The sequence below is a fragment of the Anthonomus grandis genome, chromosome 18 (genome assembly GCF_022605725.1).
Source record: "Anthonomus grandis grandis chromosome 18, icAntGran1.3, whole genome shotgun sequence".
In the NCBI taxonomy this organism is placed as follows: domain Eukaryota; kingdom Metazoa; phylum Arthropoda; class Insecta; order Coleoptera; family Curculionidae; genus Anthonomus; species Anthonomus grandis.
The window spans coordinates 10,094,587-10,108,830 of record NC_065563.1 but is presented as its reverse complement, the minus strand read 5'-3'; the positions used below and the strand labels follow the sequence as shown (position 1 = coordinate 10,108,830).

Here is a 14,244-nt window from a genome sequence, read left to right as displayed (position 1 = left end):
AAAGTTATCACCGTTCAGCCTATAATTTTAAAATGTATAAAACAGTCGGTTGGAATCCGACCCGACAACTTTACTGAATTATTAAATTTCTTTTACTTTGTTTCAGGTTTTCGGTCAATGTCTTTTTCCTTTAGGCTGGGTGAACGTACAATACGAGAAATCGTGTACTTAACCTGCCAAGCCATAAGCCAATTGTGATGCTAAAACCTACAGAAAAGTTGTGGATCGAATCTGAAAAGTGGTTCTTTGAAAAATGGAACTTTGCCAACGCGATTGCTGCAGTCGACAGAAAACACGTGCTTATTCAGGCACCGCCTCATAGTGGTTCGAATTATTTCTGCTATAAGAAACATTTCAGTATAGTGCTATTGGCCTTGGTGGATGCGAATAATAAATTTGTAGTTGTCGATGTCGGTGGCTATGGTAAAAACTCTGACGCGAGCATTTTGCGAACTTCTGATTTGGGTAAAGCCTTGCAGCATGGAACACTAAATATACCTCCATCAAAACGACTGCCTGGAAGCAATGATTCTTTGCCCCATATCATAATTGGTGATGAAGCGTTTCCATTATGCACGTATTTAATGCGACCTTACTCACGCGATGACGCGTTAAGAGATGAAGAAAAACTATAGGTTGAGTGGTGCTAGAAATACGGTAGAAAACTCATTTGGGATACTGGCAAGGAAATTTAGAATTTTCGAACACAAGTTGTCTATATTGCCCGAAAACGTCGTGACTGTTGTTCTGGCTACATGCTGTCTTCATAATTTTCTAAGGAATGACACGTGTCATTGGACAGAAAATGATTTGCGTGTTTCTATTTCCGACATGAGGGGTTTACGAAACTTAACAAACATTGGTGGTAACTCACGTATGGATGCTTTGGCAGTTAGAGATGGCTTCAAGAACTGTTTTAACTCGGAAACAGGGTCAGTAGAATGGCAGTTAAGGAGAGTTCAGCAGTAGCCCATCTCATAAGTTTCATTACTCATACTATTTAGAGTAAACAATAGCACAGTTTTAAATAGATGGAAGCAATGAAACAAAGAAGCAGCTATCTGGAATTTACTGAACCCATCTTGACAATAAAATGTACGTCAAAAATATTGTATATTCAAGTCCAACAATAACATTTTGAGTTGTAAAAATGACTTACCAGTATGTATTCAATTTACTTTCAATTTCTTCCCAAATGTTGTCCCGTCTTTGTTGGATTGAGTAATTAATAATAATTGCCTCTTCGAGAATTCGCGCCAGTAATACCGATAGTACAATGCGTACGATCCGTTCGCGGCGGATCAGTGTAAAGAATAGTCAAATCCGTTTGATGAGTACGATGCCGACCTGTGAACGCTTACCTTAACGCGTCATGCGTAGCCATGGCACCGGCGCGCGCATCCTACTATAGAGTGAGTATGGAGACAGGGCCGCAGTCAGGAAGTTTCGTTTTAATATTGAAATAAATTGAAATGAATAAGGCGGTTTAGGATTTTTTGTTATAAATTTATAGAGAAACTATTAATTATATTAAACTATTAATATAATTTAAAAAAATAATGTTTGAATGAAGACCGAGACAGATGCGAGATTTGTGACTGAAACTTTTGTTTTATTTATTAAAATTTGGTTCTTTTAAGATTTATGGACGATTTTTTAGATCAACTTTGAATGCTGGGAAGTCCCAGTTTTTGTTATTTGGTAATAAGCTAAATCACCAACTGTGTATTCAACAAAGTTTGTTTGATATTGTACTCGGTGAATAATAGCCGTACATAAAGGGGACAAAGAATATGTGTTAGACATCTTTTTGCCATAAAAAAATATTAACCAGTTTCTAAAAAACTAAAAGTTCTTTAATGCACTTCTTAATAAAATCTAGAACGTTCATTTGTTAACCTTTACCCATAAAATCTTAGAATGAGTAAAACCCGTATATCTAAAAATATATCTTTCTAAATTTAGAACGCAACGTTTAAACACTATTTATCATATATTTCTGTTAAATTGTATAAATAAATTTAATGTTACACTTAAGTTATTCTTGCGAATTGGTGACCAAAGATTATGAATTTTTAGTGGTCTTTTGTGGCTAAATTGGTCAATTGCTCAAGGAAACTATTTGATTCTAGCCAACGTTTTGAATTACACTTAATTCATCTTCAGGGCTCGAAGTCGTAGTTCTCTTTCGATAAATTAAAATAGTATACCTCGGCTCTAGTTTGTTTCACAACCTATATTTTATTGTAATACCTCCTTTACGTAAGTGCCCTTTAACATATCTACGTTTTACTATTTTAATTTAACGAGACCTGAAGAAGATGATTTGAACATAGTTCGAAACGTTGGCTAGAAACAAGTAGTTGTTTTGAGCAATTAACCGATCTATCCACAAAACCCAACTTTTAAGTTAGACTTAATGTTATATGTAAAAATAGCTATATGTCAGCTAAATATCGCCTTCTGTGTAATAGACATAGCAGTCAAATACTAAATAAACAACGATTTATTATTATTATTATTATTATTATTATTATTATTATTATTATTATTATTATTATTATTATTATTATTATTATTATTATTATTATTATTATTATTATTATTATTATTATTATTATTATTATTATTAATATCATTATTAAATTATTAAAACTGAATGCGACCCTGTCGCCAAGATGTCAAGGAAGCCCGGGGTCGCCTTGTTACGCGTCATGCGTAGCCATGGCAACGGTGCGCGCATCCTACTTTAAGCGAGTAGGGAGACAGGGCAGTATTCAAGAAGATTTTTTTTTTAAGTGTTGACGCTTTCACAATAAAAATCGTAATTTTTAAAGTAGAAACCGATAACAGTGATGGGAGAAAACTGGCCGCTGGCGACCATTTCCGGTAACCCGGGAAATCGCCAGGAAGTGTTTACTGTCAAAACGGTCTCGCCTTATATAGAAATGGCTTATTGAAAATCGCCCGGAAATTTTCTCGTATACAATATACTTAATACAATAATACATCAAGGGTAAAAAAAGGGACTTTTTTCCCGAAAATAATTGAACAAATTATTCCCCTCAGACCCTTAAAACAAACATAAACTAATCAAATTTCAACCCTTCCGGTACACGTAAGCGTAAACTTCTTATCTCTCATCTGTACACCGGAAGATATATCGAAAGGGTAAAGAAAACCCTCGAAAAGGGACAAATTCCGCTATTAACTTCGCGTTTTATGCTATAATTAGGGCCCTATTCTATATAGAAAAGCTTCGCAAAATGAAAATAATAGAGAGGGATGCGAACGCGTGGTTATCTCGAATCTAAACTAGCGGTTAATTTCCCCCCTCCGTCCCTCTCGGTTTTCCCGGAATTTTGAATTAATTTCCAGCAGAAAGTTTCCCTTATCGGGTTCGTCGTCTTTTGTTTCGGTCTTACGTATGGGTCACATAAAAGGCCATTATTAATTTCCTATTATAACTTAAGCATAAGCAAATGGCCGATGTCAGTCAGCCATTTTAACCACGCCCAAATTTAAAACAAACGACCTAACGAGTCTAAGGGGCCTACTTTACATACTTGTGTACCTAACATTTAAAGGATTTGGAAACTAAATATTTACGGGATAAACAAGCTCATGAAATTAAGTCCCTTAAGGGTTATCTGACATATGTTCACATTTCCATGAGGGGCCCATTAAGTTGATACAACAACAAGTTTTCCACTTGTGGGTAACTTTCAGGGATAATCTGTTATGTGGCAAAGGCGCAATTGATAATTGACACAAACCAGCTGACAGTTGACATATGACAGATGTCATTCAGGGTGTATATGGTTCGAATCTAGCCATAGATTCGGTATAACTAATTATTTTAAAGGTCAGTATAAATCAAAAGAGTCACGCGATCGCCGTCGGGTATATCGTTGTTTGTTTGTTTGTTGTAAGTTAGGTATTTTTGCCGCTCGCTGAATAAATCGAGCAAATTACGCGAAAATAAACGGCATTTTAGCATGAAAACCTTTTGCCAGGTGATTTAGGAGGTGTTCTAATTTTTAATTAAGCGCGCATACGGGCCCCGCGAGCCTTAAAACAACCAAAAAAAAAAAAAACGAGAAAAACGACCGTTTTCCTCTCCGGAAATTAAAAATCTCCCGGCGCGATAAAACGCCGAGTGGATAGGCAACACGTATCGCGCGACCCAATTATTTTGCCGGAATTAATTGCCGTTCCTATGTGCGTGTATGGGCGGGCAACGATGTGATTCGAGACTAATTTCTTGAAACTAAAATGCATTTGGCAACGACGCTTTTATTAACATATAGAGTGACAGATGCCATTGACTAGCTGGCCGCCATTTTGCGTGATTATATCTTTTTGATGTTGGTCACTCTGATGAATTTCGGTGGTGCCAATTATAGGGAAATAAAACAATTAAAGTTTTTGGGAGATTTGTTTTAATTGTTTTGTTTCCTTGCAATTGGCACAACTGAAATTTGTCAACATCGAAAGGACACAATCACGCAAAATGGCGGCCGCCTATAGTAGTTAGTGGCCATTTACTTTTCATTGAATTGGCAGTGGAGGTATATTTATTAATTCGTTGTTTCAATTTGTTGTTTTCACGAGAATGGGACTTACGCAACACATATCGCACGACCTAAATATTTAATCGGTATTAATTAACGTTTTTATGAGAGGGCAATGATGTGAATCTAAATGCATTCTTATCATTGGCTATTGGGGGTATTGACGTCATTAATTTCTTGACGGTAAAATGCATTTGGCAACGTCGCTTTTATTAACCAGTGCCTCAAATATTGAGGTTGATTAATTGTTATTAATGTTTTAATTTTAAAACGCAAATAATATAAAAAATTTTTATTACAATTAAATATTCAATTTTCGTGATTTAATTTTCCAAGTCATAGGTCTCCCAGATGATTTAAAGTGCGCTTAAATTTCTGTCATTGGCCAGGGCATTCACGTGAATTCATGTCCGCTAGCCAACATGAAAGTTAGACAATAGACAATAGAATTTTATTTTTTTAATTATTTTTTATTTATTTAAGTTAATATGAAAAACTAAAATTACAGTAACGTAAAAAATTGGCTATAGTTAAATTACACACGGATGTATTAAATAAATGTGTACAAAATTCGTGGTTATGAACATTTTTTAATTTATTTATGAATATTTATTTACGTTATTCTGAGCGTTAAAGCGTCAACATGTATAACGTGCCTAAATCAAAACTCAGTCAGTTGGCTCGTTGGTCTAGGGGTATGATTTCCGCTTAGGGTGCGGGAGGTCCCGGGTTCAAATCCCGGACGAGCCCAAAACTTTTTTTTTATTTTTTATTAATTTAACTCTAGATGATTTATTCAATAATTGATTAATTTTCTCTTTTTACAATTTTTTAAAGCGATTTTTAAGAGCTTTTCATAAAATAATGAATAAGACAAGGATAAACTTATGAAGAGTATAAGGCCTTAGAGAGAGCGATGAGTATACTTTCTATGTGCAGTTTTCTACGTGTGCCTTCTATAAAGCTAATGAGTAAGACAAAGATGAACTTACGAGGAATATAACGGGTTAAACAGAGATGGGTATATAAATCACTAAAATAACACCACTTTTTTTTTAAATATCTTTATTAACAATTTCCATTTTTTTCCAGGTAAGCTACCATGCCAAATCTTACCAACTTATCAGAACATAAAAAATGGTAAGTACACAAAACCAACTAACCGAAATACGAGCATATTTGACCCCATTATTCTTGGTATAATTTGAGGTTATAAGGCTATTGCATCCATCTCGGTCGCAAGTGTCACAAATCAGCTGATTTATCAGATTTTCATCCAAAATCCTCACGGAAAACTCGTCACAGATATTCCGGTTTCCCATGAGACACCCTCGGAATAAAAACAACCCTTTGGTAGCTAAAAAAATTATCAATATTAGACCTTTTTTTACAGCCGCCATCTTAAATAAACAAAAACAAAATGGCGGACTCACTTGATGTAGTTATTGTCAGACAGCTACTGTCGTTGCTATAGTTTTTTGAGGGTTCCTGGAACACCAGAGTGAACTCCCTAAGGACTTTCTGGGCTAAACTTTTCGTATAAGCGAAGTTCTCTTCGGTGCATTCGAACAGTGGGGGAGATTTTAGGTGGGGGGTGCATTCTTGGGGACGGTCGTAAGTGGATGCACAAATATAACAGTCCAGGCTGTAGGCTGTAGTAGCAAAAATGTACAATTTAAAAAAAAATTAATGTAAACTTACCGGTTTTAAACAATAATAAAACACTTAAGACCACGTTACTTAACGCAGCACACATTTTGAACTGGGCGATGCGTTTAATATAACGTGGTATTTAATAGGATAATTAGAACCAATTATAATTGTTTTATTACTATTTCCTTTAAAAATTATGCGTGATAAGCTTATATTGTTTTTTTTTTAATTAAATTAATAAAAAAAAAATTCCTCTTGCTACGGCTCTGTCTTGCCATAGAGTGTATAGGAAGTTGCGCGCGCCGTTGCTATGGCGACCTTTACCAGGGCACGCTTTACATTCTTTAGACAGGGCCGTGTTTTACGTTAATCTCAATTTTTAACTTCTTGTTTATTTTTTGTTTTTATTAGGAAAATGTGCTGTATTTTGAAGTTGAAAAAAACACTATATATCATTACAAAATATTAATATTAATAATTTAATGAATAAAAATTCTTCCTAAGTAAGGTCCTGTCTCTACGCCCACTGTATATACAATTGTGGGCGCTTTTACTGCGATGACAGACGGCTTGCTTGTGATTTCTGAAGCAGGGCCGTACTTGACGTTAATATTAATTTTAATTTTTTATTTTGCAAAAAAAACTTGTAAAAATTGTATATCACAGCGAAAAGAATATATAAACACTAATAATTATAAATTCAAAAATAAATAAAAAATCTCATTTTTTTTTATTAAATTAATAAATAAAGAAAATAAACATAAATTTTCTTCTTGCTACGGCTCTGTCTTGCCATAGAGTATATTGGAGGTTGCGCGCGCCGTTGCTATGGCGACCTGTATCAGGGCACGCTTTCATTTCTTAGACAGTGCGCCGTAACCATGACGACACCGGTTCATTTGAAATTTCTGCGACAGGGCCGTACTTCTGGCAAAAATTATATTTATTTTTAAATTATAAAAACCATGTTAATTTAAAAAGAAATACATATAAATATTTTTAATTTAAAATAAATCTTCTTAACTAAGATCCTGTCGCTCCGTTCACTGTATAAGGAAGTTCGCGCGCCGTTACCATGACGACACACGGTCCGCTTCCCACTGCTGAAACAGGGTCGTACTTTCTGTTAATTTAATTTATTAATTTTTTTTCGCAAAAAAAAAATTGGTTTATTTTTAAATTGAAAAAAATCGTATGCAATAGAAACCGTAAACAAGAATTGAAGAGCTGCCGCCTTCCCGCTGGTCATTTCTCATTCAGGGCCGTACTTTAAAGGTATGCAAAGGCCGTGTTCTTAATTCAACAAATGAAAAATAATGATTTTTTGAAAGTCTTGAGGTGGCGTAAATAACTGAAAAAAAATTCAGAAAATAAAAATGTATTTAAAATAAATAAATCTTAGTAAGTAAGGTCCTGTTTCCCCTATATATCTTCCTATATAGAGTACTGCGCGCGCCGTGGCATGACGTTATTGATGACGTTATTTCTGAGGCAGGGTCGTACTTTATTTTAATTTTTTTTAATAAAAAAATTGTTATATTTTTTCCAATTAAAAAATCACATGTTAATAAACGAAAATATTTTTAAATTTAATAAAAAATTGAATTTCTATTTTCCCGCTAGACATTTCTGTACCAGGACCGTTGTTTACTTGACTCCCAATAATTCTAATATTTATTTTGTAAACGGTGCCTTCTCTTTTTATCCGGTTCGTTTGGCGACAAAAATAGAAAAAAAAAGAAACACGGAAAGCCCTTTGAATGGAAAACAGCCCCTTTTTTATGACACATCCATAATTCTTTGGCCCTTTAAATGACACAAACATAAAACCAAATAAATAGGGTGTAAAATACGATAAAAGGAAATTGGATAAGCGTTTGGAAAAAAAAACGAAAGAAATCCAGCCGTTTGGAATAACGTATGGGCATTTACACGTGAGGAAAATATGCTTTTTCTTATGTAATTCACGAGGGGACTATCGTTAATGCAAAATTTCCCCGTTTTAATCTTGGCAAGCTCGATTAAATTCCTAAAATATTAATTGATAATCAGTGGAGGCATTACACTTGTAGATTAGGAAATGCGGGGATGGCTCGGATAATTTCCTTTTCCTCATTAACAAGGGATATTTTATAGAGATTCAATTTGCCGCGTCTATTAGGGGCGCCTTTTTAATTAAAATAGTAAATGGCTTTTAAATTGGGTCGAGAGTAACTCTGTAAGTTTATTTTTTTGAGGGCAATTAGTACTAAATATTTTAAAATGTTTTTATCAAATTCCCAGAAAAACTGTGAACCGGCGAAACAACAGCAGATCACCGTACAAGCGAGTGTTAACCCGGGACTGGACGTCCCGGACGTCCCTTGTTGCCAGATCTCCCCTTGCCTTGTAGCACTCGACTGCCTGCGGTTGGAACCCATATTCCGGTTAAAACAAAACCCATACGACACATTATAAACATTATTTAATAAAGTCTGGGTATTGACAACATAAAATAAAAATATATTTTTAATTTCTAACACGGCCCACCCTGACCATAGTTTCGTTCTCGAAACTGTAATCCGGCGTAAATACCCGACGCTATATCTCCTCTAATCTGCCTCTTCTTCTCCTAAGGCAACATATTATCATCATTGTCCTCACTGAAACAACAAATACCTTTTTGGGATTCAGGAAATATTTTGGATATTTCGGCAAAAAGAATACATTTAAGTATTTGTTCAAAAATATTCTAACATGGCCAGAAAACAAAACAAATATGTTTTAATATTACTTGCCTAAATTCTTCCAAATGCTCTAACAAATCAGGCATGTCCAGAGTAAGAGACCAGTCAGACGGCCAAATTCTCAATTGCTCTTTGGCTGCTTTGGTAATGGTTGACTTTCCTACTCTGCGAAGCTCATAACGTTGTTGTGGAGTGATTCCAACAGCCTCAAAAGGACTATCAAACTCATAAGCTAGTTTCCCTTGGTGCATCTTCTCATCTCGGTGCATTAGGACAAAATCCCCAACTTTAAACGATTTTGTATCGCGTCGTTTGGCTCTTTGGCAATTATTATCAAGAGCAGCTTTGACTCTCTCACGATCCAAATTTATGTTCCGTATTGGCACAGAATCATCAGTTATATTTCTCAATAAATTTTGGATTAATGGTGTGGCTCCATCGATGTTAATTACGGCTCTTAAGGGTTTAGTATTGGTTGATTTTTGAATGGTACTATTCAGCACCAACTGAATTTTCCATACCTTGCTCGACCATTCTGACTTTATTTTGGTTTCGATTCTCAAGAGATTCATAATGGTACGCATGTACCTCTCGACCTGTCCATTAGAACGATGTATGTCTGGCGTTATGTAGTGGTACATTATTTTTAAAGCATCAAAATATTCTGGCAAGCTTAAGTTTTTAAAATTTGAACCAGCATCCATGACTACTATTTTGGGAGTACCAAACAAAGAAATAATATTTTGAAATGCTAGTTTTGTTTCGTTAGCCGTCACAGATTTTAAACATTGCAGCACACAATACTTGGAAAAGGTATCCACAACCACTAAAATGTGTTTGAAGCCATCGGAAGTAGTAGGCAACGGTCCCAGACAATCTGCATGTAAAATTTCCATCGGCCCAGAAGGTTTCTCAACATTTTTAATAAAACCTTGTAATGGTCCTGATCTTGTTTTCTTAACAGCGCAAACTTAACAGTGTTTAATATATTTTTGAATGAACTGATGCATCCTAGAGAACCAGAAGTGTCTCTAGATAGATTCAATTGTCTTTTCCATTCCGATGTGGCACTGTTCATCATGGAAAATTCTCATAAGTCCCAGGCGACTTTTTTGGGGTATTATTGGTTTAGATTTCTTTTCGGGGTCATTGGGTACAAAATAATGTAAAATTCCATTTTTCAGTACATACTGGGACTTATCCAGAAGGTTTTGTTCAGCTTCATTTATTAATTTTTTTAACTCCTGATCACCACGTTGCTCTACATACAACCAAGATGCATTTTTGTCTACAATTCGCCTCACTGTTGGCAGAGTCAATTTCGGTCACTGGATTCCGACTTAAGTAGTTAACATGGGGCATGGAACTTCCTTTTCGGTAAACAATTTGAAATGAATAATCCTGCATGTATATCTACCAGCGAGGTACTCGTGGCAGAAGTTCTTTTTTGTTTGCAGTAGCCTTTAAAGCATTGCAGTCTGTAACAAGGGTAAATTGTATACCAAGCAAATAAACTCGAAAATGCTTGAGAGCATTTATCACTGCTAGCGTCTCCAGCTCATAGGAGTGATATTTGGCTTCTGTTGGGCTGGTACGTTTACTGAAATAACCAATTATTTTATTATTTCCTTCCTCTTTTTGAAGTAGCACAGCTCTGTATCCAATGCAACTCGCGTCATTATGGAGTTCGGTAGGCAAATTTGGGTCAAATATTGCCAAAAGAGGTTTAAAAACCAAGTAGTTAATCACATAGTTTTTAGCATTTTCTTGCTCCGAAGACCAAACAAACGGCTCATTGTTTTTTGTAAGCTTGCTTATAGGTGCTGTTCGAGTAGCAAATTCTGGAACATATTTACGAAAGTAGCCCGCTAGGCCCATAAATTGCCTGACCTGCTTAACAGTTATGGGGGTAGGAGCCTTAATTAAAGCTTCTATCTTCTGAGAGCCAGGGCGAATTGTTTCTGCTGAAACTTCTTGGCCCAGATAATCTAACTTTCCTTGGAAGAAATGACACTTTTTAATGTTCAATGAAAAACCAGCTTCTTGAAGAGCACTTAAAACCTTTTTGAGAGAACTTATCCCCTCTTCTATAGACGTTGATGGAACCAAAACGTCGTCCATGTAAACTAGTGCTACGCTATCTTTTAGTTTACCTAAAGCTATATTTATTGCCCGCTAAAATGCTGCTGGAGCATTAGCCAATCCGAAGGGCATTCGGAGGAACTCATAATGCCCTTCTGGGGTCACGAATGCTGTTTTAGGCACAGACTCTGGATCAATTGGAAGTTGATGAAAGCCTGACAACATGTCCAGAGATGTAAAAAGTTTAGCCCTGCCCAAGCGATCAAGTTGGTCCTCTATTCGGGGTAAAGGAAAGCGATCTTTGACCGTATGAGCATTTAGCTCCCTATAATCGACACACATACGATAATTTCCATCCTTTTTACGCACTAAAATTATTGGGCTGGCAAACGGGGATGAACTTGTTTTCCAAAAGATCATCAATTATTTCACGTACAGCTTTTCTCTCCACAGCAGAAAGTCAATAAGGGTTTCGAGTCACTACAAAGTCATCTTTTAGTTTTATTTGCAAAGTTGAGTTATTTACTGCAGAAAAAAATTTATCTTTTGGTATCATACTTTCAAATTGTGTTAATAACTTTTGGACATCTACCTTATACTGGTCTGGGACATTTAATTCTTGATCAACGGAAAATTCCGACACAATCCGGCGAATAGAAGATGTTTGATTTCTAAATACGCGAGTTCCTGTTGAGTCAGTAATTGACATAATTGTTGGGTCATTATATAAATTAGTTCCAATATGTCCTGAGGTGCAAAGACAAAATCTAATCTTAATACCTCATTGCAAATTTCTACTGTACCCTGAAACATTTGGTTTAACTTTATAGTACCCGGCAATATTCCAGACAAGTTTATGTTACACTCCACCAATTTTTCTGAAAATTTTGAGAGATGTTTATCTGAAATTAAGGAAATGTCCGCCCCAGTGTCAATAATCCCTTTAAAAGTACACCCATTTACTTTAAGTTCACTCACTGAAACCAATTTTCCCTCTCCAGAGTTCTCCGTACTGCAAAGCTTAACATCCCGAGTATTTTTGCGTTTTTCAATATTTTTACGAGTAAAACAGGCTTCAACGCTGTGACCAGCTTTAGCAGAAAACAAACAAATGCCTGACTTTTTCTCTTCAGCTAGTTTCGGTTGATGCTGCGGCTGAGACTCACTTCGTTTATGACAACGCGACTGAATATGCTCTAATTGACCGCACTTATAACATTTTATGGTATCACGCTTGTTTCAGTCTTAAAACGGTCGCTACTACTACCAAAATGAAAACGTTTATTGCCCAAGATTCCCGAGGAATTTCCCGACACAAAATCACTTTTTTCTAACTGTCTTTTTATGCCAGAACATGACGGTTTTGTCAACGAACCCAAAAAGGCAATAAGTTCAGAAATTTTCTTAAAATTTTGATTATTAGCAATCGTTTGAACCTTTTTTTCCTTTATGCCATAAATTATAATTTCAATTAGATCACACTTCTTCCATTGCGCCCTTAAATTTCTTAGTTTACTTGACTTTTCATAAACATAAGTCTCATTACATTTATCACTAATAAATTCCGCGGCCTCAGAAAGCAGTCGACCGAGAATTTTCTTTGGAGGAAACGACTCAATAAAGTCTGTTTTAAACGTGTCCCAATCGCGACTTTCCGGCCTCCACAAATCAAATCAAACTTTTGATTCATTTTTCAAAAATTGACTTACTCGTACCAACAGTTGTTGATCAGTCCAATCAAATTCTTCTGTTATTGTACCCACCTCAGACAACCATTTTTTCGCTTCACTTGAGTCAGGATTAAAAAAAGTCCACTTGATCTGGGGCCGTCCTCGAGCCCTTAATAGCCTTTACCAATTCACTTAATAACTCCTCCATTTTTATCAGATAGATAACCGCACAATAACCAATGTTTAAAAGTTTTTAACAAACCAAAAAAAAAAACGCAAAACTAGAGTAAAAAAGTACTAAAGTTTTTACAGTTTATCAACACTCAAAAAACAACAACGTCCATCGATCCGCCGCAAAAATAAAAAAACTTGTGTGGGCATATTTTCGATCCCACTTCTGATTTAAAATGTTTTTATCAAATTCCCAGAAAAACTGCGAACCGGCGAAACAACAGCAGATCACCGCACAAGCGAGTGTTAACTTGGGACTGGCTGTTAGGGATGATACAAAATATTAGGAACAGTTCTTTTGGAACAGTTTCAAACGAGTAACGTATTAACGCTGTAACAGGTATTAATTTAAAATTTAAGAAAATACTAGTTCCAAGATATTAACTGTTCCGGAGTAATAGAATATAACAGATTACAGACGGAACAGTGGGAATAGCAAAAGAGAGAGAACAGAATAGCCAAGGGAACTGCCTTTTGGCGTTCCTTTTTTATTCGACCTATGATACGATAATGCGACGAAACACGAAACTCAAAACGGGGTTGGCCCGATTGGGGATTTATTTAGACGAGTAGACGAAAGATGGAACCGTTGGCGTTTGGCGTGTAGGTTTTGTAGTCACCAGACGAGAGATCCTATACTCTTAAACACCAAAATAATACACACGTTAACGGGTAACAATACTTTATTGTACCAATCGTACAAGTAAACGGCTATATAGCTTAGACACGTGGAAGTCAACGACTTTTACAACCAGTCTCTGTCACGACTCAGGTGCAACCTAATCCGCCATAATGGATCGAATACATCCTGACAATTGACAGGCTCCCCTCCACTCTCGGAGTGAGTGAGAGGGCGATACAAGTCCCCACACACTCCCCTCCTAGTGTGAACGTTACAATTCAACAAAAAAGTCACAAAGTCACAAACATTATATAATATGCAAAAATTAATAAAATTATGTATTTGAAAATCTCACTTCCTTTTTACGAGCGTAAGTTTTTAAAACCTTTTTAACCATTGGTACTGGCAAATCGCCAGGACCGTCCAAGTCGTGGGTTCCAGCCAAACTGGATGAGGTGACTGGCGAATTGCCAGAACCATTTGAGTCCTGAGTTCCAGCTAGACTCGAAGGGGTGGTTAAAGGAGGGTCGCTATCAAGTGTATCAGCTAACAAGTCTTCAGACATGAGATATGCCGGCTTAAGTAGCTCAACCGAGACGCTTTTCGTTTTCCCGTTAATATCGATATCAAACACCCTATCGGACGGTCTTTTAACAACCTTGTAAGGTCCGGAATAAGTTCGTTCG

At 36.1% G+C, this 14,244-nt stretch overlaps 2 protein-coding genes, 1 long non-coding RNA gene and 1 other non-coding gene across 6 annotated transcripts in view; 2 read left to right on the top strand and 2 right to left on the bottom strand.

Moving 5' to 3' along the window:
• The window catches only part of LOC126747007 (uncharacterized), a 71,633-nt gene extending 70,293 nt beyond the window's left edge, over positions 1-1,340 (bottom strand). Inside the window, exon 1 of the long non-coding RNA XR_007664068.1 lies at positions 1,160-1,340. This is a non-coding gene — a long non-coding RNA (uncharacterized LOC126747007). The remainder of the gene's footprint in view (positions 1-1,159) is intronic.
• Positions 1-14,244, top strand: part of LOC126747001 (roundabout homolog 2-like) — a 456,442-nt gene that overhangs the window by 370,506 nt on the left and 71,692 nt on the right. The gene's annotated exons all lie outside the window — the stretch shown is intronic.
• Positions 5,253-5,324, top strand: Trnap-agg (transfer RNA proline (anticodon AGG)). Its single transcript has one exon. It is a non-coding gene; the product is annotated as a tRNA-Pro (tRNA).
• LOC126747004 (uncharacterized) lies at positions 5,623-12,359 on the bottom strand. Of its 2 annotated transcripts, none has more exons than XR_007664064.1 (3): positions 12,014-12,359; positions 6,008-6,226; positions 5,623-5,931 (listed from the first exon to the last, which is right to left on the bottom strand). XR_007664064.1 is itself a non-coding variant. In XM_050455473.1 (3 exons), the coding sequence occupies exons 1-3, from the start codon at positions 6,328-6,330 to the stop codon at positions 5,687-5,689; spliced, it is 519 nt and encodes a 172-aa protein (XP_050311430.1). In that variant the 5' UTR covers positions 6,331-6,343; the 3' UTR covers positions 5,623-5,686. The 2 variants fall into 2 exon arrangements, 1 of the variants encoding a protein (XP_050311430.1); XM_050455473.1 differs by lacking the exon at positions 12,014-12,359 and adding an exon at positions 6,276-6,343.

Excerpts from the sequence above, each read along its gene's own strand:
- LOC126747004 (XM_050455473.1), bottom strand. The coding sequence starts at position 6,330 with ATGTGTGCTGCGTTAAGTAACGTGGTCTTAAGTGTTTTATTATTGTTT. Across the intron at positions 6,227-6,275 it reads TTTATTATTGTTTAAAACCG|CCTACAGCCTGGACTGTTAT; the intron begins GTAAGTTTACAT and ends TTGCTACTACAG. Across the intron at positions 5,932-6,007 it reads TCTGACAATAACTACATCAA|CTACCAAAGGGTTGTTTTTA; the intron begins GTGAGTCCGCCA and ends TAATTTTTTTAG.